The 26289-nt window shown below is 41.3% G+C and overlaps 2 protein-coding genes across 3 annotated transcripts in view; both read right to left on the bottom strand.

Annotated features, from left to right (window-relative positions):
* ADAMTS17 (ADAM metallopeptidase with thrombospondin type 1 motif 17) overlaps window positions 1-5244 on the bottom strand; it is a 161780-nt gene extending 156536 nt beyond the window's left edge. The window contains exon 1 of the mRNA XM_087972857.1: window positions 5157-5244. Within this exon, the coding sequence (XP_087828983.1) occupies window positions 5157-5244 (88 nt within the window). The remainder of the gene's footprint in view (window positions 1-5156) is intronic.
* A 7356-nt stretch (window positions 5245-12600) lies between these two features.
* The window catches only part of CERS3 (ceramide synthase 3), a 52013-nt gene continuing 38324 nt past the window's right edge, over window positions 12601-26289 (bottom strand). Inside the window, exons 8-12 of one of the 2 annotated variants that reach the window (XM_087972810.1) lie at window positions 25525-25653; window positions 24358-24464; window positions 23982-24138; window positions 23195-23242; window positions 12601-13931 (exon numbers count right to left, since the gene is read on the bottom strand). In XM_087972810.1, coding sequence (XP_087828936.1) covers window positions 13743-13931; window positions 23195-23242; window positions 23982-24138; window positions 24358-24464; window positions 25525-25653 — 630 coding nt within the window. In that variant the 3' untranslated portion in view covers window positions 12601-13742. The remainder of the gene's footprint in view (window positions 13932-23194; window positions 23243-23981; window positions 24139-24357; window positions 24465-25524; window positions 25654-26289) is intronic. The other variant, XM_087972811.1, reaches the window with a different exon arrangement.

Below are 26289 nucleotides of genomic sequence, written 5' to 3'. Positions count from 1 at the left end.
TAGAATTATTCATCAATCCATCATTCTCCACTTAGAAACAAACAACCTACTCTCTAATAAACAATTTGGTTTTAGGAAAAAAAACTATCCTGTAATCTGCAACTCTTACACTGCAAAAACATATGGACTACACAACTCCATCAGGGCAAAGCAATAGACGCGATCTAAATAGACTTCTGTAAAGCCTTTGATTCACTGGTACACGACAAACTACTCCTAAAACTAAAATCTTATGGTAACTCTGGACACCTGCATTACTGGATAGAAGCATTCCTGTCAAACAGACAACAAATGGTCAAACTTGGGAGCGTCCTATCAAATTCTGTACCTATCAACAGTGGTGTCCCCCAAGGCAGTATTCTAGGACCAACCCTCTTCATACTCTACATAAATGACCTCTGTGATCATATCAAGAGCAACTGCGTTCTCTTCGCTGACGATGTAAAGCTATTCAACACCACAGACAATACTGCTACCCTTCAAAAAGACCTTGACTATGTATCAGAATGGTCAAACAAATGGCAACTTCAAATCTCAATAAATAAATGCTCTGTCGTACATATTGGCAAAAAAAATAATCAGAAAATAAAATACAGGCTGAATAGTCAAGATGTTGTTGATGATCCAAACTCTGTCAAGGATCTTGGAGTACTCATCTCTAATGATCTAAGTGTTAGAGCCCACTGTAACTACATAGCCAAAAAGGCATTAAGAGTTGTTAACCTAATCTTACATAGCTTTTTCTCTGGTAATATTACACTAATAACTAGAGCATACAAAACATTTGCTAGATCAACACTTGAATACAGCTCATCAGTTTGGAACCCACATTATGTATCTGATATTAACGCAGTTGAGAAAGTCCAGAAATATTTCACAAGAAGAGTTCTCCACTCCTCTACTCGTTGCAGAATACCTTATGCAACCAGACTCAAAATTCTAGACCTAGCAAACCTAGAACTACACCGTCTTTGGTCCGATCCAAGTATAGTATATAAAATCATACATTGCAATGTCCTACCAGTCAGTGAATACTTCAGCTTCAACCATAACAACACAAGAGCAAACAATAGATACAAACTCAAGGTTAATCGCACCAAACTTGATTGCAGGAAATACGACTTCAGCAACAGAGTGGTCAATGTCTGGAATACTCTACCTGACTCTGTGGTTTTTTCTCCAAACCCCCAAAACTTTAACTTTAGACTGTCTACCATTGACCCTTTTCTAAAAGGTCTGTAGGGGGTGTGCATAAGCACACCAACGTGCCTACCGTCCCTGTCCTATTGTTTCTTTTATATATATTTTTATTTTTCTTATATGTATCCATGTATTTATAACTATGTTTTTACTTATACCTATTATCTTGTAAGCAATTGACAAATAAAAATAAAATAAAGTTTTATTGACCAAGTGTGATTGGACACACAGGGAATATGTCTTGGAGCAAATGCTCTGTATAAATAAAAGAAAAGATACATTTGTCAAGAGTCAAGAATCATCAGGTACAACACTTAATGATAGTCATAGAGTACAAATAGGCAACCAAATCATACTAGGAAACAGTCAATATAAATCCTAAAGACGCAAGCAATAAAGTTACAGTCATACAATCACAAGTGGAGGCGATGGGTGAAAGGAAGGATAGGAGAATTAATAGTAATAGTAATGCAGACTTTGTAAATAGTTGGACAGTATTAAGGGAAATATTTGTTTAGCAGAGTCATGGCGTTCGGAGGAAAAATGTCCTTGTGTCTAGTTGTTCTGGTGTCCCATGCTCTATAGCGTCATTTTGAGAGAAGGAGTTGAAACAGTTTATGTCCGGGATATGAGGGGTCTGTAAATAAATAAATAACAAAGGAACCTTGACAGCATACAGTACAACCCAAAACAGCTACAGGATACTCAAGTTCAGGGAGTCCTCTACTTACATTTCATTTAATGACTGCTCAAAGTCACAATGGCGCTGAAAAAAATGACTTATGAGCGTTTTTCACAATTATGACCTTCCAAGCATCATGCGAACAAACTTCAAGTGCCTGACAAGTGATTCATACTTACGACCATTGCAGTGTCCTGGGGGGCGTCATTGATTTTGACAAGCAAAACTAATGGGGAAGCCAGGTAAGTTCCTAACATCCATGTTACTAACGTAAGTACTGGACTGATTCACTTAACAACAGTGGCAAGGGGAGGTCACAGAATGGGGCTAAAACTCACTTGACAAACGTCCCAGCTAATGTCTCAGAAATGTGGGCCTTCATTATGGTCGTTAAGTGGAGGACTACCCATGTACATACAGGTAGTCCTTGACTTACAGCCATTCACTGAGTCACATTTGAAGTTAGGGCAGCATTGAAATGGGGGGTTATTATAATCATTTTTCGCACTTTGGAGCAGTGGTGGGATTCAAACTTTTATCACTGCTGGTTCTGTGGGTGTGGCTTGGTGGGCATGGTGTTGTTTGGTGGGCGTGGCTTGGTGGGCGTGGCAGGGGAAGGATACTGCAAAATCCCCCATTCTCTCCCCACCCCACTAACCTGCTTTCCAGCTCCATTCTCCCTTTGCAGGGCAACCAAAGCAGACCCAGCCAATCAGCTGGGACTCAATGGGAGGCAGAGAATAGATGGGGTTGGTGGGGCCAGTCAGAGGTGGGATTGGCCAGTTCTCCGAACTACTCAAAATTTCCACTACTGGTTCTCCAGAACTGGCCAGAACCGGCTGAATATACCACCTCTGCTTCAGACATTGCCATGCTTCCCCATGATCAGAATTCCCGCTTGGCAACTGGCATGTACTTATGAGGGTTGCAACATCCTGGGGTCACGAGATCCCTTTTTGCAACCTTTTGACAAGCAAAGCCAAGGGGAAATCCAGCTTCACGTCACAACCACGTTACTAATTGAACAATTGCAGCGATTCACTTAGTGACTACGGCAAGCCAGGTCAGAAAATGGGGAAAAACCACTCTGCCATTGTCTCGCTTTGCCAGGGGAGATCGGGCACTCCATTGTGGCCGCGAGTCAAGGACCACCACCACACAGCTGTCTACTTCTCAACTTGAAATGCTCACGGCAAGAGTAAGCACCCGAGGACGGGAGGCTTCCTAGAAACATGCAGCTGCTGGCAGTAACACGAAGGAAAGAAAATTCTGGGGTGGAAAAATGCTTTAAAGCCAACTTGATTATCTATCTGGCTTGTTAGCCAGCATGCCTGTTAAATCTGGGTTTTTGTGATTTTTTTTTTCTCCTTTCCTTTGCAAAGCATTCCAATTTGGGAAAAGTTTAAGGGCTTTGCTCTACTTGGCGATCTCAGGATTCCTTTGAACAACAACAACAACAACAACTATACAACAACTTGAACAACAACAACAACTGTACCCTGTACAATCTCCGAGGGACCTTTGACTATGATCAATTGCATCGGTTCCCAAACCCTGATTTGAAAGAATCTTATCCAACATTCTCTGCTTATTGTCTCTATGGACCTTTGAATCAATCCAAACTCCTGGTGACTGCATGGATCTTTTAATCCATCATACGCCAACTGCACCAACTCAGAAAGCTCAAACTGCCCAAGTTCAGCAGCGGTTTCCATGTGGAAACAAAAGCACGTGTGTTCTTTTCTTTAAGCAAAGTAGTCAAGTTTGCCATTTCAGCCAACTCCATCAACTTCTGCAACCGGGTAGTTCTCGGCTTATGGCAGTTCATTTCGGGATCGAAGTTACAACGGCACTGAACACAAAATGACTGATGGTGGTTTTTCACACTTACGATCCTGTCAGCCCCTCCGTGGTCATGCAATCAACATTCAAACCCCTTGGCAAGTTGATTCATATTTATGACGGCTGCAGTCAATGGTGGGATTCAAAAAAAATTTACTACCACTTCTGGGGGCATCAGAGGTGGTATTCAGGAGATTCTGACCAGTTCTGGGGAAATGGTAGCGGAAATTTTGAGTAGTTCAGAGAACCGGGAAATGCCACCTCTGACTGGCCCGGCCCCCAACTAAGGATTCTGGTTGGCCAGTTGTGAGAAGACAGCTCAGGCAGAGACCGTTTTAAGTTTTCCCAGTTTGTCCCAAAGGTGCTTTTTCTGGAGGCACCTGGACTTTTAGGTTTTTCTGTGAAGACATTTCGCTTCTCATCCAAGAAGCTTCTTCAGCTCTGAGCTGAAGAAAGTCCAGTTGCCTCCTAAAAAGGGTACCTTTGGGACAACCAGGATCTGGATGACGGAGAATCGCTACAGACTTTTAGCTAAATAATTTGGGATGAACACCCTTTGAATGGTGTGGGAGCAGGAATGGGTTTCCAGAGGAAAAATTGCAGGCTACAGGAACCAGGAGCACCACTCAGGTGAGGACACAGATAAACCTCCAAGTGGCCTCAATGACTCTCTAAAAAAAAAAAAAAAAAAAAAGCAAATGACCAGCTGTCTGCAAGGAATATAAATCCTTCCATTTCCCCACCATCCAAATCAGAGCTGAAGAAGCTTCTTGGATGAGAAACGAAACGTTTTCAAAGAAAAACCAGAAAGTCCAGTTGCCTCTTGAAAAAAAAAAAAAGCACCTTTGGGACAACCATCACCTGGATGACTGAGAACCTCCGTAGACATTTTCTCCTTCTGCAGCAAAGGCGCACGGAAGAGGGGAGACCCCCCACACACACACACAACCACAGGTAATAAAGGCGCTTCGTGACCCCACGGGCGCCGAGGGACTGCGGACGAGAAGCGCTTTGCACAAAAACCGCTCTCCACCCGGTCCAGTCCTCTCCCTCGCGGGGTTGGGATATTGAAAGTGCTCCGGTCACCTCCTCCGATGCTGAAAACGGGGCATTTCCAATCTGGAAACAACAGGCGTCCTTTTTGGATACAGGGGAAGTGGGGGGGGGAGAGAATGGGAACCCCCACCTAGAGCAGAAGATGGAGGGAGGGAAAGGAAGAAGGTACGGAAGGAACAAGAGGCGGGCAGTTCGGCTTTGCAACAACCCCGCATCTCGTGGATTTGCAACACCCCGCAGCTTGGGAGCCTTAAGAGGCGTTTTGCAAAAGAAGCCCCCTCGCCGTTTCCTCCTTCCCGAGGGGGCGGGATCCGAGGCTAAGCCAAGATGCTCCGGGAAGGGGAAGGGAGGAAGAAGAGCCGAGAGTCTCCCCTACCTGTCTCGGGACTCGCTTGGCCAAGGACGAAGAGCAGCAGAGCGAAGAGCGGGGACGAGGTAAAGAACAGGAAGGGGCCGTCAAACATTTTAATTGTAGTCGAGGGGCCCCCAGGAACCGGACTCCAGAAGCCGGGAGCGGGAGGAAGCGGGAGACGATGGCAGCAGGCAAGCAGGAACTGTGTCGGCCGGGACTAATCGCGAAGCCCTCCCAGACTTGGTGGGCGGGTGGTGGGGGGCGAAATAATAATAATTAGCTCCTACAGACAAACTCAACGTGGTTTACAGAAAGGGGAGGAGAAGGGAGGAAAGGAAAAATGGGGGGGGGCCGAGAAGAGAGAGTTGGGGGGGCACTTTGGAGGCAAAGTCCCGATTGGAGCTGAATCTGCCGGAGCTACACCTCCTGCCCGCTGATTGGCCGTCGGAATTAACACACTCGGGTAAATAGCGAAGTTGTAAACTGAGCTGCAGTACACGTGGGTGGCGGGTGAAGGCCGAGGGACGGCGGCAGGGGGCGCTCGAGAGGCGAAGGTGATGCTTCTTGGCGCGTCTGGACGGGGAGAGGCGGCTGTTCTCAGCACTATTCCTGGGTTAGAATAACAGAGTTGGAGTTGGAAGGGACCTTGGAGGTCTTCTAGTCCAACCCCCTGCTTAGGCAGGAAACCCTACACCACTTCAGACAAATGGTTGCCCAATCTCTTCTTAAAAACTTCCAGTGTTGGAGCATCCATAATTTCTGGAGGCAAGTTGTTCCACTGATTAATTGTTCTCACTGTCAGGAAATTTCTCCTTAGTTCTAGCTTGCTTCTCTCCTTGATTAGTTTCCATCCATTGCCTCTTGTCTTGCCTTCAGGTGCTTTAGAGAATAGCTTGACTGCTTCTTCTTTTGTTGTAGTTGTGGTTGTGGTTGTGGTTTGTCTTCAATCCTTCACTTTATCTGCAGATGTCCAGCAGGTGAAGGGATCGATATTTTATCCACCACGTGTTTTTCTTTCTCTGTTTGGATAGAGAACTGTGGTTTGTTTAATTGTGGTTTGCTGGCTGAGCCATAACTTGGCTTGGTTTCCAGGGGTTGTCTTTATTGTGGTTTGTGGGATTAACCCTAGCTTGCGTTAATGCAACACACCGAATGAAGCATGAAGGAGTCGGCTCTGTTTTAGCTCAGTGTTTTGTGGAAATTCATCCATCTTGCTTTGCGTATCCTGAAATGTGGGCTAATTTGGTAAACTGGGTTTAGGATACCCATTGATAAACCTGCCGAGGGAAAGCAAAAGCTTTCCAGGTATGTAGAAGCAATGAGAGGCAAGTGTTTGAGTGGTACGATGGCCTAGAGGTGAAGCTTTTCGATCCTAGGTAGGGGCAAATGTTTATCTCAGGGCACACTGTGAATATATCTGCTGAATGAAACTCCTCATTGGTGACAGGAAGGGCATCCGGCCAGTAAACACTCAGCTCCATTCAGCAGCCCAGACTCCACCCCGCAAGGGATCATGGGGTCATTAAAAGTGGGTGAATGAGAGGCAAGTGTTTCCGGAAGTTTTCCTCTTGAACTCTTAACCCTAGTTTGTTGCATTAGCCACCACAACTGAGTTTACATGTTGAATCATACCAGCGTCTCCTAACTAGATGCCTTCCTTATATTAAAACCGCAGCATATCTGGAGGGCATAACATGAGGAAACGCTGCAGTGAACTTTAAATGGATGGCTTGCAAAGCATTAAGAACCAGCCACCTCTATGGCTTCCTGCAGTGGGTGAAATCACCCACTCTTGCTCTGCTATGGTTAATAATTATCAGGCCGCTCTGAAATTAGAAGTTAGTGCAATGTTTGATCCAGCCACTACTTTGTGCATGGAAAGGTTTCCAAGGGACGGTGAGAGAAAGTGGTGTGAGGTTGTGTCGCCACACAAGCCTCAGCTCTGCCTCGGAGCTAGAGAGGGTTAAATGCACAGGAGCCCTGACAGCATAAAAAAAAATGGCAACTTTATTGGGGGACTGCCTTGATCTGCTTTGTTCTAATTAGCCCCTTGGGCTGGGAAATAGATGTGCTTCCCCCCCCACCCCAGCTTAACGCATTGTCCAACTCCATGGAGCTTATTGATTCCATGTGTCCTGCAAAAGCAAAGTTGGGTAATGTATTCAAGCAGGTTCGGACCAGTTCTGGAAAACCAGTAGCAGAAATTTTGACTGGTTTAGAGAACCAACCAATACCACCTCTGACTTCCCCTACCCCCATCTATTCTCTGCCTCCCATTGAGTCCCAGCTGATCGGCTGGGTCTTCTTTGGTTGCCCTGCACAGGAGAACGGAGCTGGAAAGCAGGTTAGTGGGGTGGGGAGGGAATGGGGATTTTGCAGTATCCTTCCCCTGCCACTCCCACCAAGCCATGCCCACAGGACCAGTAGTTTTAAAAAATTGAATCCCACCACTGGATAACACCATGCTTCAGTTAATCATGAATCGGGACATCAAGCAAATGCAGCCTCTGAGATGCTGAGAGAAGGTTTCACCCCCAAAATGGCCACACACCCCACTAAGCCATGCCCACCAAGCCACACCCACCGAATCAGTAGTAAAAATAATTTTAATCCCACCACTGACTTCCTTGGTTTTTTTTTTCCTTGAAGACATTTCGCTCCTCCTCCCAGAAGCATCTTCAGTTCTTAAGAAGCTTCTTGGATTGAGAAGCAAAACAACTTCAAGGAAAAACAAAGAAAGTCTTTTGAAAACAAAAAAAAGCACCTTTGGGACTATCGGGCCTTCCGTACCAGCTTTGGATTGTCATATGGTGCTTGAGTCATTTGTAAGTGGTAGGTTTGGGGTTTTTTTTTTGTTTTAGAAACATCATCTTCCTCTGCTCCTTTTTCAAGTTTTTTTATTTCATCCTTCCTCTTGAAATATCCTCAAGAGGAGCCAAGTTTTGCAGCTATTATTGCAAAATGAATAACCCCTTGGAGACGTTGAACATATGTTATAAACATCTTTGCAAGGAGAAGCTGTTTGGCTTCCAGAGAGTTAACTTGGATGGTCATCAAAGTGCTTTACATCTCTTCTTCCCTAGATACCATCATTGGCTTCCTCTCAAAGGGATATGTGTGTGTGTGTGTGTGTGTATGTATATGTGTATATGTGTACATGTGTATATGTATATGTATATGATGTATATGGCTTAGCAGAAAATAACATCTTGACCAGAAATCCAAGGATAGTGGGTTGCTGGTCACATAAGGACTGAATTCACAAAAACTCTAGCCCACAAATGCCTGTAGAAATTCTCAGTCCGCCAGGTCAGTGATCCCCAACCTTTTTATGCCACGGCCGGTATCCCCAACCTTTTTTATGGCGCGGCCCGGTAACCGCATCAGCTGGACGCCGCCATCTTGTTTTGATGAAAAAGTGCTTCGGTGAGCTTTCTACCTGGAAAAGCTTCTTGGATGAGAAGCCAAACATCTTTGAAGGAAAAACAGAAAGTCCACGAAAAAGCATCTTTAGGACTTGTTCCACGGACCGGGACGTCCGGACAGTGGTTAGGACCCCTGCTCCAGGTCATGGATGTCCCAGAGATGCTTTTTCAATGGACTTTCTGCTGAGGCGTTCTTCTCAGTTGAAGCAAACGCTCTTGAAGGAAAAACAGAAAGTCCTCATCTTTGGATTACTCCTAAAGTACAATTGCTGTGTTCATGTACAGCATAGAAAATGGGATCTACTTGAACTTTTGTTCATCCTAAAGGAAATCAACCCTGAGTGTTCGTTGAAGGACAGATGCTGAAGCTGAAACCCAAATCCTTTGGCTCCCAAATGAGAGCGGGGACTCCTTGGAAAAGGCCCGATGTTGGGAAAGATGGAAGGCAGAAGGAGATGGCAGAGGATGAGATGATTAGATGGTGTCATTGACCTTGAAGTGGTGCGGTGGCTTAGCGGTGGAGCTCTCACCTCACAATCAGGAGGTAGTGAGTTCGATCCTAGGTAGAGGCAGATTTCTCTCTCTCTGGGCACCCTGAGAATATATCTGCTGAACAAAACTCCACATTGGTGACAGGAAGGGCATCCGGCCAGTAAAACACTCTGCTAGCTCCATTCAGCTGCTAGCTAAATTCCACCCCACAAGAGATTATGGGGTTGTTAAACGATAATGATGATTGACACAATGAACTTGAGTTTGGGTAAACCCTGGGAGATCATGCAGGACAGGGGGCCTGTTGTGTTGCGGTCCCATGAGATTCCAAGGTGTTGGAGCATGACTTAGAGACTGAGCAATAATAACTTAAACTTTTAAAGCTTCCTCGGCATAATCCCTCCAATTTTTGGAGCACTATTCCTAAAAGCCATGCCATGGGTACCTGGAAGAGCACCTTTTGCTGAAAGTTTCATCTTTACATTCAACAAGTGTAACCAAAGGTATCTGTTTGGGAGTCTTTGCTGGAATCACAGAATCTGTTAGATGCTTCTTTAGTTTAACCTCTGCACTTCCCAGAACTGAATTAAATCTATTTGCAGACATCCAGAAGCTCTGCGCTTTGATCTGAAGCAATGAGACACTTTCTTCTTTGTGGGAGCAGACAAATGATTGCCTGGTGTAGCAGTGAAAGAAGCATGAATGCTATAGATGGGTAGATGGATGGAGGGATGGACAGATGGACAGATGCATGATAGATAGATAGACAGACAGACAGACAGACAGACAGACAGACGGAAAATGGATGATAGATGGATGAACAAATGGACAGATGCACAATAGGTAGATGATAGACAGACAGACAGACAGACAGACAGACAGACTGAAGATGGATGATAGATGGATGAACAGATGGACAGATGCACAATAGATAGATGATGGATAGATAGATGATAGATAGATAGATAGATAGATAGATAGATAGATAGATAGATAGATAGATAGATAGATAGACAGACAGACAGACAGACAGAAGATGGATTGTAGATGGATGAACAGATGGACAGATGCAGAGTAGATAGATGATAGATAGACAGACAGACAGACAGATAGATAGATGATAGACAGACAGACAGAAGATGGATAATAGATGGATAAACAGATGGACAGATGCAGAGTAGGTAGATAGATAGATGATAGGCAGACAGACAGACGGAAGATGGATGATAGATGGATGAACAGATGGACAGATGCAGAGTAGATAGATGATAGATAGATGATAGACAGACAGACAGACGGAAGATGGATGATAGATGGATAAACAGATGGACAGATGCAGAATAGATAGATAGATAGATAGATAGATAGATAGATAGATAGATAGATAGATAGATAGATAGATAGATGATAGACAGACAGACGGAAGATGGATGATAGATGGATAAACAGATGGACAGATGCACAATAGATGATAGATGGAAGGTGGGTGATAGATGGATAGGTAGGTAGGAAGATAGATAGATAGATAGATAGATAGATAGATAGATAGATAGATAGATAGATAGATAGATAGACAGACAGACAGACAGACAGACAGACAGATGGAAGATGGATGATAGATGGATGAATAGATGGACAGATGCACAATAGATAGATGATAGATAGATAAATAGACAGACAGATGATAGATGGATGAACAGATGGACAGATGCACAATAGATAGATGATAGATAGATGGAAGATGGGTGATAGATGGATAGGTAGGTAGGTAGGAAGGTAAGTAGATAGATAGATAGATAGATAGATAGATAGATAGATAGATAGATAGATAAAAGATGGACGACAGATAGATGACAGACAGACAGAGAGACAAAGATTGATTTCTGAATGGACTATTTCTGCAGTTTTAAGTTTGCACAATCTCAGGTTCTAGGTTTAAAATATGGTGTGCAAAACTGAAGATAATTTGCACAAAATAACATTGTCTATAGTGTATCTTGATTGACTTGATTTATACTGGACCTTTCGGGTATAGTCTCAGTGAAATGCATAAGGTGAAGTGTAATGACTTTCCAAGGAACCAATGATTACCATAGGTTAAATACAAATAATGAATTATGGGTTCATACGATCCACAAATCCCATCACATGTTGTCTACTGTGTTGTGTGAACTCAGGCACTGGACTGAACCAAATTTTCATTGTTTGCGTTTGAATAAAAGGCTGCAATGCCATACAGAGACTATAAACACACAGTGGAATGTAGCCAAGGGCAAAAGGCAATTACTTTGATGTAGTGGGGCTTCAAAGAAAAGGAAATGAAGATCAGGGCATAAAGGAGCACCTTACTTTTATCCACTCACTGCTGGTTACTTAACACAAAGCAAAGAGATTTCTTTCATCTTCCTGAGCTATTCCATAGCTTCCCATGCAGAGTAGTGTAGCTCTACTGCCCCCTGGTGACCATTTTCAGCAATACTAAACCATACTAAAAACGTCTATGGAGATTCTTGGTCATCCAAGTCATGGTTGTTGTCCCAAAGGTGTGTTTTTTTCAAGAGGCAACTGGACTTTCTTTGTTTTTTTTGTTGAAGACATTTTGCTTCTCATCCAAGAAGCTTCTTCAATTCTTCAATCCACTGGGGGGAAAAAAACCACCTTTGGGACATTTACTAAGAAAGACAGGTAACTTCCTAACGCCAAGGGTAATTCTGCTCCAGGATTTATACTTCCCCAGGAAGGAGCCAAATTCTCCTTTATTGGCTCTGTTTAAGCAAAGGATAGGTAGACATTTGTCCATGATGCTCTGATTTGGAGTCCTATGCCAAGACAGATTGACAGCTGTCTTCCTTAGCAATGCATTTTTGGGCTCAGTTGGGATCATAAGTCAAGGACTTGTTAAGGACGTCACCGTTCAGTGAAATAAAATAGAATTGTTCAACATATTGAACTATGGTAGCGCAGTATTTAGAGTGCAGTACTGCAGGCTACTTCTGCTGACTGCCAGCTGACTGCAATTTGGCAGTTTGAATCTCACCAGGCTCCAGGTTGACTCAGCCTTCCATCCTTCCGAGGTGGGTAAAATGAGGACCCAGATGGTTGGGGCAATAGGCTGATTCTGTAAACTGCTTAGAGTGGGCTGTAAAGCAAAGTGGTCCAACTGCTACTGCTATTGCTCTTCCTTCCTTCCTTCCTTTCTTCCTTCTTTCCTTCCTTCCTTCCACCTGCCCACCCATCCACGGTGGCGCAGTGGTTAGAGTGCAGTACTGCAAGCTACTTCTGCTGATTGCCAGCTGTCAGCAATTTGGCAATTCAAATCTCACCAGGCTCAGGATTGACTCAACCTCCCAACCTTCTGAGGTGGGTAAAATGAGGACCCAGTTTGTTGAGGGCATAGACTTTGTAAACTACTTAGAGAGGGCACTATGTAAAGCACTGTGAAATGGTATATAAGTGTAAGTGCTGCTGCTATTGCTATAAAGCTAGCTCCTATTTGGCCAAGCATAACAAAGAAGCAACATATTGTTTAAAAAGCATTCAGATGATATTTTCCCCATTTCCATGGGATCACACTTTATTTATAAATAAAACAATCCAGAAAGCACAAAGAATGAAAATCAAGACTATATAATGAAAGACAAAGCATAAATAAAAAGTAAATCAGAGTTGGAAGAATTCAAAAAAAGAAAACAAGGTTGACCTTAATACAATTGAAGCAGGTGGCTTTAATCCTAATCTAGATATCCCTTTGCTAATTTTCTATATAAATAGTCCCGTGTATTTGGAACCCCATTTTGGTGTAGTGGTTAAAAATACTAAACCATGAGTTCTAGTATTGGCTTAGGCAGTATGCCAGATGGATGACGTGTGGGGCGGGGAGGAGCAGTCAGTCTCAATCAAGGGAAGATTTTTTTATTTAAGAAAAGTTATACTATCACCCAGCTCAGTCTCAATGACACCTGGTGGCTTAGGACATCAATTTCCAGAAATGTTATCAAATCCATGCAGTTGCAAGAACTCAAGATTGACTGGAAGGTACACTCAAGAATCAGTGAAGTTTAAAATATATATTCTAAAACCATTGCACTAAAACCAGAATTCACTTCTGGACTCGGCAATTACCTCTGATAATTACATCCGGGGCTTCACTGATAAGAGATGAATTGAGAAAGAGCAGGATCGATAAAACCTTCCTGTCTTTACCTGGAATCCACCACTAAGTAGCCTGTTGATCAAATGTGGTTAATCTTTTACTGAAGCAGATTCCAAACTGCATGGATTTTCCTTGTGTAAAACCAACCCACTCATCAATAAAATCAGTATAAAGCCACACATCTCAAATTATATGAAAACATTATTAAAAACTTGTCCAAACTGTTTTTAAGTCTTATCAAAATTTAAATACACGAAGATCTCAGTCTAAAAATGTTATATTCTAAATTCATTCCCATTCTTAACCATTTGGAGTGTTCAAAATAATAATAATTTCATTGCATATCTTCTAGCCTGCATATTACAAAGGAGACTCTTTTTCAAAAGTGAGTTCTGCTAAGTAGACTGCTATAGACTGCTGTAGATCTGCAATAAAAAGCAGTCATGGATTTTGGTTTTGATGTGGATATAAAAGTCTTTATGATGTGTTGGGTTTATGACACAGCAGGTAATGGCACTAGGAGATGGTCTTGGCTGGGCATTAATTAATATTACTATTGTTGTTGTTATGATGATGATGATGATGATTATTATTATTGTTATTGTTATTATTATTATTATTTAGGAGAGGATCATTTAATCCATTCTTCATTCCATTCTTCATACATGCCTCTTCAGTATCGCTGAGGGAGTCTTCTTCTTCATCATCACTCCGTTCATCTTTAACATTCTAGGGAGAAAGAATATCAAAATCATTCTGAAAAAGTTAATTATGCACTATGTGGATTGATTGGCGTTACAGAAAACGAGGAAAATGTGACATTCAGAAGAGGTGTAGACCAACAGTGAGTGATTGTCAGGCACAAAGGATCAGGACGATATGTGAAGTTGGGTTACCATTCCACTGGCTTGTGGATAAGGGTTTGTGAAAAGCATAGAAAGAAAAATTTTCAAATAATACTGAAGGAATATCATATGTTATACTCATATGTATTTTTGGACACCTTTTCAGTGGTGGCACTCCCTAAAATTTGATGCCCTGGATGACTGCTTAGTTTGCCAAAGCCTACAACTGCTCATAGTGCAATCCTACACACACATAAAGTAAAGGTAAAGTTTCCCCTCACACATATGTGCTAGTCGTTTTCGGCTCTAGGGGGTGGTGCTCATTTCCACTACAAAGCCAAAGAGCCAGCGCTGTCTGAAGACGTCTCCGTGGTCATGTGGCCGGCATGACTAAACCCCGAAGACGCACGGAACGCTGTTACCTTCTCACCAAAGTTGTCCCTATTTTTCTACTTGTATTTTTTTACATGCTTTCAAACTGCTAGGTTGGCAGAAGCTGGGACAAGTAACAGGAGCTCACTCCCTTACATGGCGCTAGGGATTCAAACCAATGAACTGCTGACCTTTTTAATCGACAAGCTCAGTGTCTTAGCCACTGAGCCATCGCATCCCCTTGCATACATGTATGCTAGACCAAATTTGCAGAGCTTTACAAATTATTTATTTACTATATAGACTGAAATCGTGTAAGTGCTTTAGCTTGGAAGAACATTGCTTTGAGAACTGCATTGACCCTTCTTGCACAGCAAGGGCACATTTTCATTGGAACTTTGGTGGGGTTTATTGGGTTTGTATTGGGGTTTTATTTTCATAAGCCACCCAGAGACACTGTGAGTGAGTTGGGCAGCCATATACATTTTCTTAATAAGTAAATCTTAGATCATTCTTAGATGTACCGATAGATAGATAGATAGATAGATAGATAGATAGATAGATAGATAGATAGATAGACGCACACACACATACACACACTCATAAGGTCATATCAGACTATTCTTAGGATAGTAGTTTAAACAAGTTTGGGACTGAAGGGTCCTTGGTGTTCTCTGAGCTTGGTTGTTTTGTTGCAGATGTTTCATTGCCCAAACTCATCATTGCATTGAGTAATGAAATGTCTGCAAAAAAACAACCAAGCTCAGAGAACACCAAGGATTTCACAGACTATCTCCTCCCCATCCTCCTGCCTCCAAACCCCACTCCCTTCTAGCACTGATGATGTTATCTAATTGGGTAATGAAACACCTGCAAGAAAACTACCAAGCTCAGAGAGCACCAAGGACCCCATAGTCGTCGTCCTCCTCCTCCTCCTCTTCCTCCTCCTCCTCCTCTGCACACCCCATTCCCTTCTAGCACTGATGATGTTACCTAGTTGGGTAATGAAATGTCCCCAAGAAAACCATCCAGCTCAGAGAGCATCAAGGACCCTTCATTTTAACCCTGAACCACCAATATTCTTCTTTATTGGTACCACATATAGGCATCGAACGCTTCAGAAAGCCTGCAAGTTTGGGATTGCCCATTTCCACTTCGGTATGCTTAGTTTCCATGAAAACAGAGCCAAGCTAGAGCAGAAAAACGAAAACATAAACTCCACCAGCTCGGCCCCACAGCACAAACTTCCTGGGGTTCGCTCTTTTGTCTTTTTCGAAGCTATATGCAGAAGGGTATCCAAACAAACAATCCACAGAGTAAATATTGAAAGATAAACTTGGCACGCGATCAGATAAAGGAAAGGAAAAGCATCTTTCCACACACAAACAACTGATGAGGTATCACGTTGGCCAAATCACCCCTAGGACTTCCTGGGTAGAATTTCCCTTTGCCCTTCACATAAGGCAATAAGTTCTTCTGGGGCTCCATCATGACTGTCGTGAAGATTTTACAGAGAGCGGGGAGGAAACCCTCCATGAATCAAAAAATAATATAGGTGCCTCCTACAGAGAGAGGAAATATTTTGATGGAAACCTGGCGTATGTTCCAGGGTTGGGTTCAGAAAGTTCTAAGGTTGCCTCGTTGATCAAACTCTTGATGATGTGTTGTTGACGAGATGCCTCTTAAAATTCTGAATATTCCGTGGTTGCTTTTTAGGTTCAACTTAATGCTGATTTTTGCTTTTGGAGTATCCAAGGGAAAAGTTATCTGCATAATTGCCCTGTTGGCACATATGTGAAATTTAGCCCAACAGCATTAAACATATTAAGGAGCCCAACCAGTTCTGAATCAAATGAATATATATTGTTTGTCTAGTAGAGTAATAATTCAATGCATGGAAATCTATTTCAAAAGCGAAGGTTTGTTCATTTCAACATATAAAAGATGGTTACATGTAAATCTTGTGGATAATATTCAACTGACCCATTAATAAGCAATTCATGCAGAGATTAGCATGAATTTATGTGATATTAGCTCTAGACCCATGCTTTGCTATGAAACTATGTGATTGAACTTAGTTTTGGGGGAGGAAAATAAGGGAAAAATTGTGCCTCTGTCTACCAGCATCCATCAGTATTCATCTGGCTAGCGTCCTGTCAATTTGTGAGAAAGTTGAGGGCTGTTTGGAAACTGAAACAGTTATTTTGCTGTGTGAGCAAGGAGACAGCAAGGAGCCTAGGCGTGGCTTAGCTCAAGTGTTCTGTACCAAAGCTGCTTGGTGCTGTGAAAGTAAAACTGAAACTGAAACTCCTCTTCTTGTGTTTTGCATTTGGAACAGATTTCTTTTCAGATGGGGAGGGGGAGTAAAACTCCTTAGCATCAGAGCGTGTTAATAATAATATACGAAATATGAATGCTCTGATAGTCATTTCAAAAAATCCTTTCTTAGTGAGCCCCTAGAAGCCAAGAGGAAGATACGTGCCAAATTTCAAGTTTGTAGGCTTTATGGTTCTGGAGATTTTGTGATGATGCCTGAGTGGTATTTCGCTTTTATATATATAGATTAGTACCATATGACAGACATAATTGCCTTATCATAGTTTGGGTCATTTTGAGAATATCTATCATGGGGTGCTTCCCTCATTTCTAGCCTACTTTGACTGAAAGCAATTTTCCCCAGTCTGGTGTTCTCCAAATCTATTAGATCGCAATTCTCATAATCCATTCTGGATTTGCAGTTGTAACATATCTGTGAATATATTTGTGAGAATTTCCACTAAAAACAGAATATTGATCTCTAGGAAATGTGTCTGTTAGGGAAAACAGCTTTAAACTTTAATTGCTGTGGGTTTTGCCAAATTACAAAATTTGGGAGATTAAATTCTCACTGGTGAGACCTGGGAGCCAGCTCAGCAATTGGACACTTAAAAGAACTATTAAGCAATAAAACTTTGATTCAAACCTATCTGTAAATTATTGTTACCAAATCTTTCCAGGGGCATCTGTGTAAATCAATCCACATTGTTAATGTAATCAGCTGTAATAACCAGCCCATTGCTATAAATTGTATCTTTTATGTATGCTGAGACAGTGGTGGGATTCAATTTTTTTTACTACCAGTTCTGTGAGCGTGGCTTGGTGGGTGAGTCAGGGGAAGGATCTGTAGAATCTCCAGTCAGAGATGGGATTTGCCGGTTCTCCGAACTACTCAAAATTTCTGCTACCGGTTCTCCAGAACTGGTCAGAACCTGCTGAATACCACCTCTGTACTGAGAGTATTTGCACCAAGACAAATTCTTTGTGTGTCCAACCACGCTTGGCCAATAAAGAATTCTATTCTATTCTATTCTATTCTATTCTATTCTGTTCTGTTCTGTTCTGTTCTGTTCTGTTCTGTTCTGCTCTACTCTGCTCTACTCTGCCTACTCTACTCTACTCTACTCTACTCTACTCTACTCTACTCTACTCCACTCCACTCCACTCCACTCCACTCCACTCCATTCTATTCTACTCAAAAGTGAATTCCCTTAGTTAGAATGGGTATTATGCCAAAGGAAGTGTATATATATAGAATTATAGGCCCTGTAGAATTTATAAGCCCTGTAGGGATGCGGTGGCTCAGTGGCTAAGATGCTGAGCTTGGTGATCAGAAAGGTTGGCAGAATGGAGAATGGAGACTTTAAGATCCATAAAAACAACCAAAAAAGGGAAAAATAAGGTGAAAAGTGGATATAATGTTAGAAAGCAACAGAAAAAGGGAACACAGAAGAGGGAAATGGAGGTGGAGAGACAAGGGGGTAAAAAGGGCAGAGAGAAGAAGCAAGGGAGGAAGGAAGGGAAGGGAAGCTACAAAGGTGTGGAGCAAGATGTAAAGAAACAGGACTTATTTAGAGATAATGGGTAAAAATTTAACTGAAAAAGTGATTCTGCAAAGGTATATAAGATTGCATTGTTATATTTGTATTAGAAATTATGTTAGAAAATTGAAAATAACATATGATTAAAAAGTGGGATAAAATACTCAGTGTAACTCAGTGAAACTTTTGTGAACAAAATAAATGAAATGAAATAAATGAGAGAATTGAACTAGGAAGGAATGGGAACATTTTAATGATATAATGTGTTAACTATGGAAAGTTTATAATTGTTCCCATAGAAATATGATACTTATTTGAAAAGTAATGTGTAAAATGTTTAAGATTTAAATGAATACTAATATTAACAATAGATTTGAATTGGCATGGATTTGTTGCTTTAATTATATTATATATCTACAATTTTTTCTTTTTTTAAAATATAGTGTGTAACTTTAGAATGTACTAAGCAGAATCCGAATGGAAGTTATGTATTATATTAAGTGTTATAAATTTAGGGGAAAGATGTAAAGGTGTCATACTCCAATCAGTGATTACAGGAGAAATTTTGTCTAATGAGAAGATAATAGACAGCCGGAAACAGGACAGACAAAGAATATAAGTATAATGATCTGAATTGAGATGAAATAAATAAAATAAAATTAAGAAAGTTAACAGAGGGGAGAAGCTATATAGAAAATGTAGAATGGTAACAAGATATGGAATGGTATATAAAATGAACATGAATTTGAATTTGTGTCTGTACGAAGAGATGTAACCCGGGATCAAGCCGCTTTCAAAAAAGATGTTTTATGTTTTTATGTTTTATGTCTTGTTTGTTTATGTTTGTTTTTAAAAATCAATAAAAAAAATTCAAAAAAAAAAAAGTAAGGTTGGCAGTTCAGCAGTTTGAATTCCTAGCGCCTCGTAATGGAGTGAGCTCCCATTATTTGTTCCAGCTTCTGCCAACCTAGCAGTTCAAAAGCATGTAAAAATGCAAGTAGAAAAATAGAGACCACTTTGATGGGAAGGTAACAGCGTTCCATGCACCTTCGGCATTTAGTCATGCCGCCCACATGACCACGGAGATGTCTTCGGACAGCGCTGGCTCTTCGGCTTTGTAACGGAGGTGAGCACCACCCCCTAGAGCCAGGAATGACTAGCACGTATGTGTGAGGGGAACCTTTACCTTTACCTTAAGAATTTAAATCTCTATATAGGTAGTCCTTGACTTATGGTAATTGAGCCCAAAATGTCGGTTGCTAAATGAGATGTTTGTTAAGTGAATTTCGCCCTGTTTTACAACTTTTCTTGCCACAGTTGTTATGTGAATCACTGCAGTTAAGTTAGCAACACTGTTCAGTGAATCCGGCTTTCCCATTGACTTTGCTTGTCAGAAGGTTGCAAAAGGGAATCATATGACCCTGGGACACTGCAACCATCATAAATACGAGTCAGTAGCCAGGTGTCTGAATTTTGATCACATGACCATGGGGTTACTTGCAATGGTCAGAAGTGTGGCAAAAAAAGCCACTTTTTTCAGTGCATTTGTAACTTGAAACGGTCACTAAATCATCATCTTCATTTAATGACCCCATAATCCCTTGCAGGCAACTGAATGAAGCTAGCAGAGTTTTTTTAATGGCCGGATGCCCTTCCTGTCACCAGTGCGGAGTTTTGTTCAGCAGATACATTCTCAGTGTGCCCAGAGAGACAAATATCTGCCTCTACCCAGGATTGAACTCACAACCTCCTGATTGAAACAGCCACTAAATGAGCTGTTGTAAATCAAGGACTACCTGCAAATGATAAAACAGCCAGTAATCCTGATTTGGGATGATCCCAAAAGAACAAACAAAAGGAAAAGTATCTTGTACTTTTCTACCCAAACGAACTGTGTTAATTTGCCTTTCTCCCATCTAACTCATGGTGTGTTCACACCTTTCCTGAAACAAAGATCAGCCTCCAATATTATCACTTCTTATATCTTGCCAAATCACAATGCTTCATTTCTGGTATGTTTCATTATCATTTGGCTGAATCCAGTGGAGAGCTAATGATGGTAAACTAAACAGTTTTTTTTTAATACCAGTTGCAGACTTCATTAATTCTGTTAACTATGTTACTGAAATTCAATAAGTCCCCCAGGGCACGGGTCTTTGGATGCATGTCAAAAACCCAGGTGGTCATCTATGAATCCCAATGTCCCACTGCTTTCTGAGTTAATCCAATTATAAATCCATTCTTGGCAAGTAAAACAAAGGACAGCATATGGAGACTTTTAGCCTTGTTTTAAGTGCCTTTTCCAACCTTAAAATGATGCTTTGAATCGAGCTAAAAGGTTCTTTGTTATGAGAACTTGGCCACCTTAAAGCTAATCCAAACCAATCCAAACAATAATTGAGATAATAAAGTTTAGTGTACCCTACTGGGTACAGTAATTGGAGGGATTCAAAGAGAAATTGTAGGCCTGCACGTTCCTCTAACCCTTTGAAACTTTCCTCTATGTATATCAGAGGTGGTATATTCAGCAGGTTCTGACCGGTTCTGAAGAACCGGTAGCAGAAATTTTGAGTAGTTTGGAGAACCGGCAAGTGCCACCTCTGACTGGCCCTGTCCCCCTCCATCCTCTGCCTCCCATTGAGTCAGCCGATCAGCTTGGGCTCGGGAGGCAGAGGATAGATGGGATTGGCAGGGCCAGTCAGAGGTGATATTTGCCAGTTCTCCAAACTACTCAAAATTTCCACTACTGGTTCTCCAGAACCGGTCAGAACCTGCTGAATACCACCTCTGAATTCCAGCCTTCTACAGAAGGAAGTTGTAGAAAAAAACATAACCATTTTGTCTAAAGAAAAAGACAGGGAGGGGGGAAATGGAATTCTAGACGCTTACAGAAAGATTCCACTTGTTTACATCCTTGGCTGACTAAGAGGAAGTGACACCATCTTCCCATTTTTTTTTTTTTAAAAGAGGCACCCAGATGTTGGAGGGATTTAGAGTGTCATGGAGATTTTTCAAAAACATTTTCGCAGAGAAACTGTAGTCAGTTCAACAGCGTTTTGAGATCTGGTTGGGAAACTGAATTGAAGAAGTTTATAGCCAAAATAATGTGGGGGAGAGGGAAAGGAACACTAGATTTTAAACAATATACAAAATGGCGCTGAGTTAGTGACAGTCTCCCCATAATGTGGATGGATCAAATTCTAACATAAAAAAATAGGATCTATACATTTCCGGTTACTGGTGAGGGATTATGCACCCTTCAAATAAAGATAATTTGTGAAGGAAGAAAAGGAGGAGACATTAGCCCATCTCTCTCTTATATGTTATTTCTTTATGAGCCCTGGTGGCACAGTGGTTAGAATGCAGTATTGCAGGCTAAATCTGCCCACAGTCTGGAGTTCGATTCTCATCGGCTCAAGGTTGACTCAGCCTTCTATCCTTCTGAGATTGATAAAAATGAGGACTCAGATTGTTGGGGGCAATACGCAGACCCTATAAACCGCTTAGAGAGGGCTGTAAAACATTGTGAAGCGGTATATAAGTCTAAGTGCTATTGCTATTTAGATGCACTCAACATTCTCCCAACAAGGAGGAAAAAACTATTGAATCCTGATGTGTCTTTTCCTTGTATCCAAGAAAGGTTTCTCCGTTGGATTTTGCAGATTCAAATTAGAAGTTACAAAGCTCTTTCTCTGTGTGTGTAATAGACAAAGGCTCCAAAAAGAGGGTTTCAAATAGTTTGACTTTATATGTTCAATTCGCTTATGAAAAAGCAACTTCCACAAGATGTGGAGATAACAAGAATTTGCATGGTGTCTAAGGGAAATTTCTCAGGGACTGATCATCCCTATTAATGATTCTGTTCTAAGGTTCTCTGTTCTAAGCAGAGAAAAATCTATGGGGTTTTTTTGGGGGAAGGGGCACTACTCATGTCTCTGCTGGAAGCGATTGGCTTGCAGTTGGTGGAAACATTATTCTGGCTTAAGTGAAAATAGGTTGGAAAGACCCATTCTGGAGTCTGGTTAGGATGTCTCAAAGGATCTAGCACATTAATAGATGTTTGGTTTGGAAAAAGTGAACAGCAAAATACATCCATAATTAGCAAAGTTGAAATACAGGAAAGTTAAACAAGAGGTAAAGTTGTGAATGGCCCATGTAACAAAATGGCATTGATATCTGACAATGTCGTCAATTCATCAACTCTTGGCACATGCCTTGCCATGGTGACCTCTTTTCCTGTATGCTTTACAGAAATTTAAGGAATAAAGAATATATAAAAAGTAGTCTTTTACTCAGTGGTCCTGTTGAAACACCTGAGACACAAAGAACTTGTTTGTAAAGACCAAGATCAACATTGCCCATTCGACCCTGCATTTAATGAGAACATGATCCAAAGAAAGTGATCAGTGTTGTAAAGTAAAGGAAATTATCTGAGAAATCTGTTGGATCTCTGAGCATCAATGACAGCCAAAGGAGAAGAGGGAGAAAAGAGAATTTAAGACAATCCACCATTCCAGTATGGAAATACATTCTTCCCTCAAGCCAAGTCAAGATTGAGATAAGAAGTCTACCAATTATATTAGACTCAACAGGCCAATATGTTTTTTTTAATGATGATTAAGAGTTGGTCTTCCATCTACTGGAGGAAACAGTTGAAAAACTTGATTGTGAAGAAAAGTGATTTCTAGAATCAAGACCATCAATCAAGAACCCATTTAGAGAATGAATTGCATCTCCACAGGAGATGACTGGATAGTATATTAATCACTAGAAATTAATTTTGCAAGAACCTGGAAAGTGATTTGTGTTGATCCAGAGATTCTGGTTGATTTTTCACAAGGACCACAGCCATTCTCATCTTAAATATCCAAGATTGAACATCTCTGGATAAAGCATGCATAGATCTCACACTGCTTACCTTGTCATTGTCTATTTTAGCCCAAGCTGGTATAGGAATACTGAACACCTGGAAAGGGTAACTGGTTATAGAATAAACAACAACCAAGATGCAAGATGCTGGGTTGGCCCAGGGAAAGGCAATTTTTCTGTGATAATGATTTATCACTTATAGCTTTTATGTACACTGAGAGCTTTTGCACCAGAGCCAAATTCCTTGTGTGTCCAACCACACTTGGCCAATAAAGAATTCAATTCAATTCACTCTACTCTACTCTACTCTACTCTACTCTACTCTACTCTACTCTACTCTACCCTACCCTACCCTACCCTACCCTACCCTACCCTACATTCTATTCTACTCTACTCTACTTTACTCTGTTTCAATCTATTCTATTCTATTCTATTCTATTCTATTCTATTCTATTCTATTCTATTCTATTCTATTCTATTCTATTCTATTCTATTCTCCTTCTCTCCTCTCCTCTCTCCTCTCCTCTCCTCTCCTTCAATCTATCCTATCTTCTCTTCTCTTCTCTTCTCTTCTCTTCTCTTCTCTATTCTCTTCTATTCTATTCTATTCTATTCTATTCTATTCTATTCTATCTCTCTCCCATCCCATCCCATCCCATCCCATCCCATTCTAGATAGCTAAACCTGCAAGACCAGAAGAGTTTGTGAATTTATGAAGGGGAACTTTATATTATGAAAGACTGATATAACACTCAGTTCTTTTAGAACTCCCCAATTTCTAGTAGAACATAACCATAATCGGCTTCCATCAGAAGGATCCTGAAGTCCATCCTTACCTTCACAAAAATGAATTTCTTCAGAATCTTGAAAACTAAGTAGGCCCAATAGAGGTGAAGACCTTGCAGGATCAATAGCTGCCCATTGTATACAAAATATGCGATGACAAGTGTCTGGGTATAGAACACAGGATAATATATCGAGGCCCGTAAAATCCTGTTAGGAAAACAAGAGGAGAAAAAGAAACAGTTGGATCATTAGCTGTTGTTATTTCTCCATCCCTAAATTGAAGCATAAATATTCATATAGGTTATGAATATGTTTGGCAAACATGAGTCATCTAGAGAGTCATTTGTTTCTCAGGTGTTTGCTGAGAACAGGTGCAGCACCCAGAGGTCACAATTTTCAAGCCCAACAATCCTCAACGCAACTTACCAACATGGAAAGAGAATGAGCCGTGTGATAAAGAACACCACTGCGAAAATGACAAACAGAACACTGCAGGTATTGTCCCAGTGAGCATAGTTGAACAACTTTGCAGCCTGAAATCAAACAATTGGGAGAGAAGTTACTACCTTGGGATGATCTCATGAAAAGGGATCAACTGTAACCGGTTGGGGGAAAAATATACTTGATAAGTTGTGGCAGTGAAATTCCTTCTCAGGATAAAATATAAATGCCTTTAGAACAGCTCTAGCAAAGGTTGGAAGTGGCTTCTTTATATCTTTTTTCCAGCTTTTCTTTTTTCCTTGTTTTCCCCTTTATTTCTTACTTGTATATTTACAGCTTTTTTCTAGTTTTCTTTTCCTTCTTTAAATTTATATTATTTTTATTCTGTAAAAATGTCTTCAATGAATGTAAATCTATTGAAATAAATATATTATTCTCTCTCTCTCTCTCTCTCTCTCTCTCTCTCTCCCTCCCTCCCTCCCTCCCTCCCTCTCTCTTTACACACACACACACACACACACACACACACACACACACCAAGATACATATATATTTCCCCTCAACCCCAATCAAAGAGGAATCCATTTTTATTATTTTCCTCATAATTTTAGGAAGAGATACTTTTTTGGGGTGGGGGGGAAATTACCCAATGTGATGCTGGACATTTGATCCAAAAATATTGCTAGTTGTTAGCTGTTGCGACAAAAAGTACAATATTTATATCTCAATTATAGGGATTGGTCTATGAGATGTAACACCACTTCCCAATAATAGGGCTGAAGATCAGATCCCTACGACAAAAATAGTTTAGGACAAAGTCTTGAAGATTTGTGTTCATAGAACTGGTTTCAAAGTTGGTGTTCAGCTAGGTAGCAACACTGAGAGACAACCTTGGCTGTTGGGGGGAGTGGGGGAAAATGAGCTGGGTTAACTCAGGACGTAGTTTCTTTTTGGATGGAAGACCACTAGGTATGTTTTTTTCTGGACCGAATGAGCCAATGTTTCGTGTCAGGCCTTGTTAGGATAGCTCATCATTCAGACTCAGGGCTCAGATGTTGCTCCTCCATATACTACCATGAATGAAAAACAATACTAACGAAATCCCGGGACTTGGATAACTAAGCACAAGCACAGACAGATGCTGAGATTTACCTCCAGCCAGATATCTGCCGAATCATGGACAATCATCACCAGCGTTCCAAGACGGAGATAATTGGCACTATAGGAACAGAACATCAAGCCAAGGGCGGCAAAATGATGCACCACATGGGCCATGAAATCCTAAGAAAAAGAAATGGAGAAATGGACTTCTTAAAGCCAAGAAGATATTGGAAGATGGAGAGCGTTGGCTCTGTCTTAGGAAAATTAGGGTGGAGGGCCCAAAACCAACGCGCCCAAAAGGATTCTGGATGAGTCGATGAAAATAAGGAACTCATCTATTTAACTCAGTGGTGGGATTCAAATAATTTAACAATCAGTTCTCTGCCCTAATGATTTCTTCCAACAACCAGTTCACCAAACGGCTCAGAAAATTAACATCTGGTTCTCCTGAACTGGCGCAAACTCCCTGAATCCCACCACTGATTTAATTGCTTCAAAGCCATAAAACAACAGCCCCGGGGATTGGTTTTGTGGAGAGAGGTTTTTTCCATGGAGAGGAAGGGTAGCGATTTCGTGTGCTGCCTGCATCCCGTGGATGGGGCTTCACTTGTTTGCGCTGTCCAGTTGCTGGCATGCCGCGGACTGGTGTTTATTTATTTATTTATTTGGTTTGTCAATTGCTTACAAGATAATAGGTATAAGTAAAAACATAGTTATGAATACATGGATACATATAAGAAAAATAAAAAAATATAAAAGAAACAATAGGACAGGGACGGTAGGCACGTTGGTGCGCTTATTCACGCCCCCGACAGA

The sequence above is a fragment of the Notechis scutatus genome, chromosome 11 (genome assembly GCF_049901735.1).
Source record: "Notechis scutatus isolate UNSWTSFEM ecotype Mainland chromosome 11, rNotScu1.2, whole genome shotgun sequence".
NCBI classification, from domain to species: domain Eukaryota; kingdom Metazoa; phylum Chordata; class Lepidosauria; order Squamata; family Elapidae; genus Notechis; species Notechis scutatus.
Note: the sequence above shows the minus strand (reverse complement) of the source record. Positions and strands in the feature narration are given on the sequence as shown.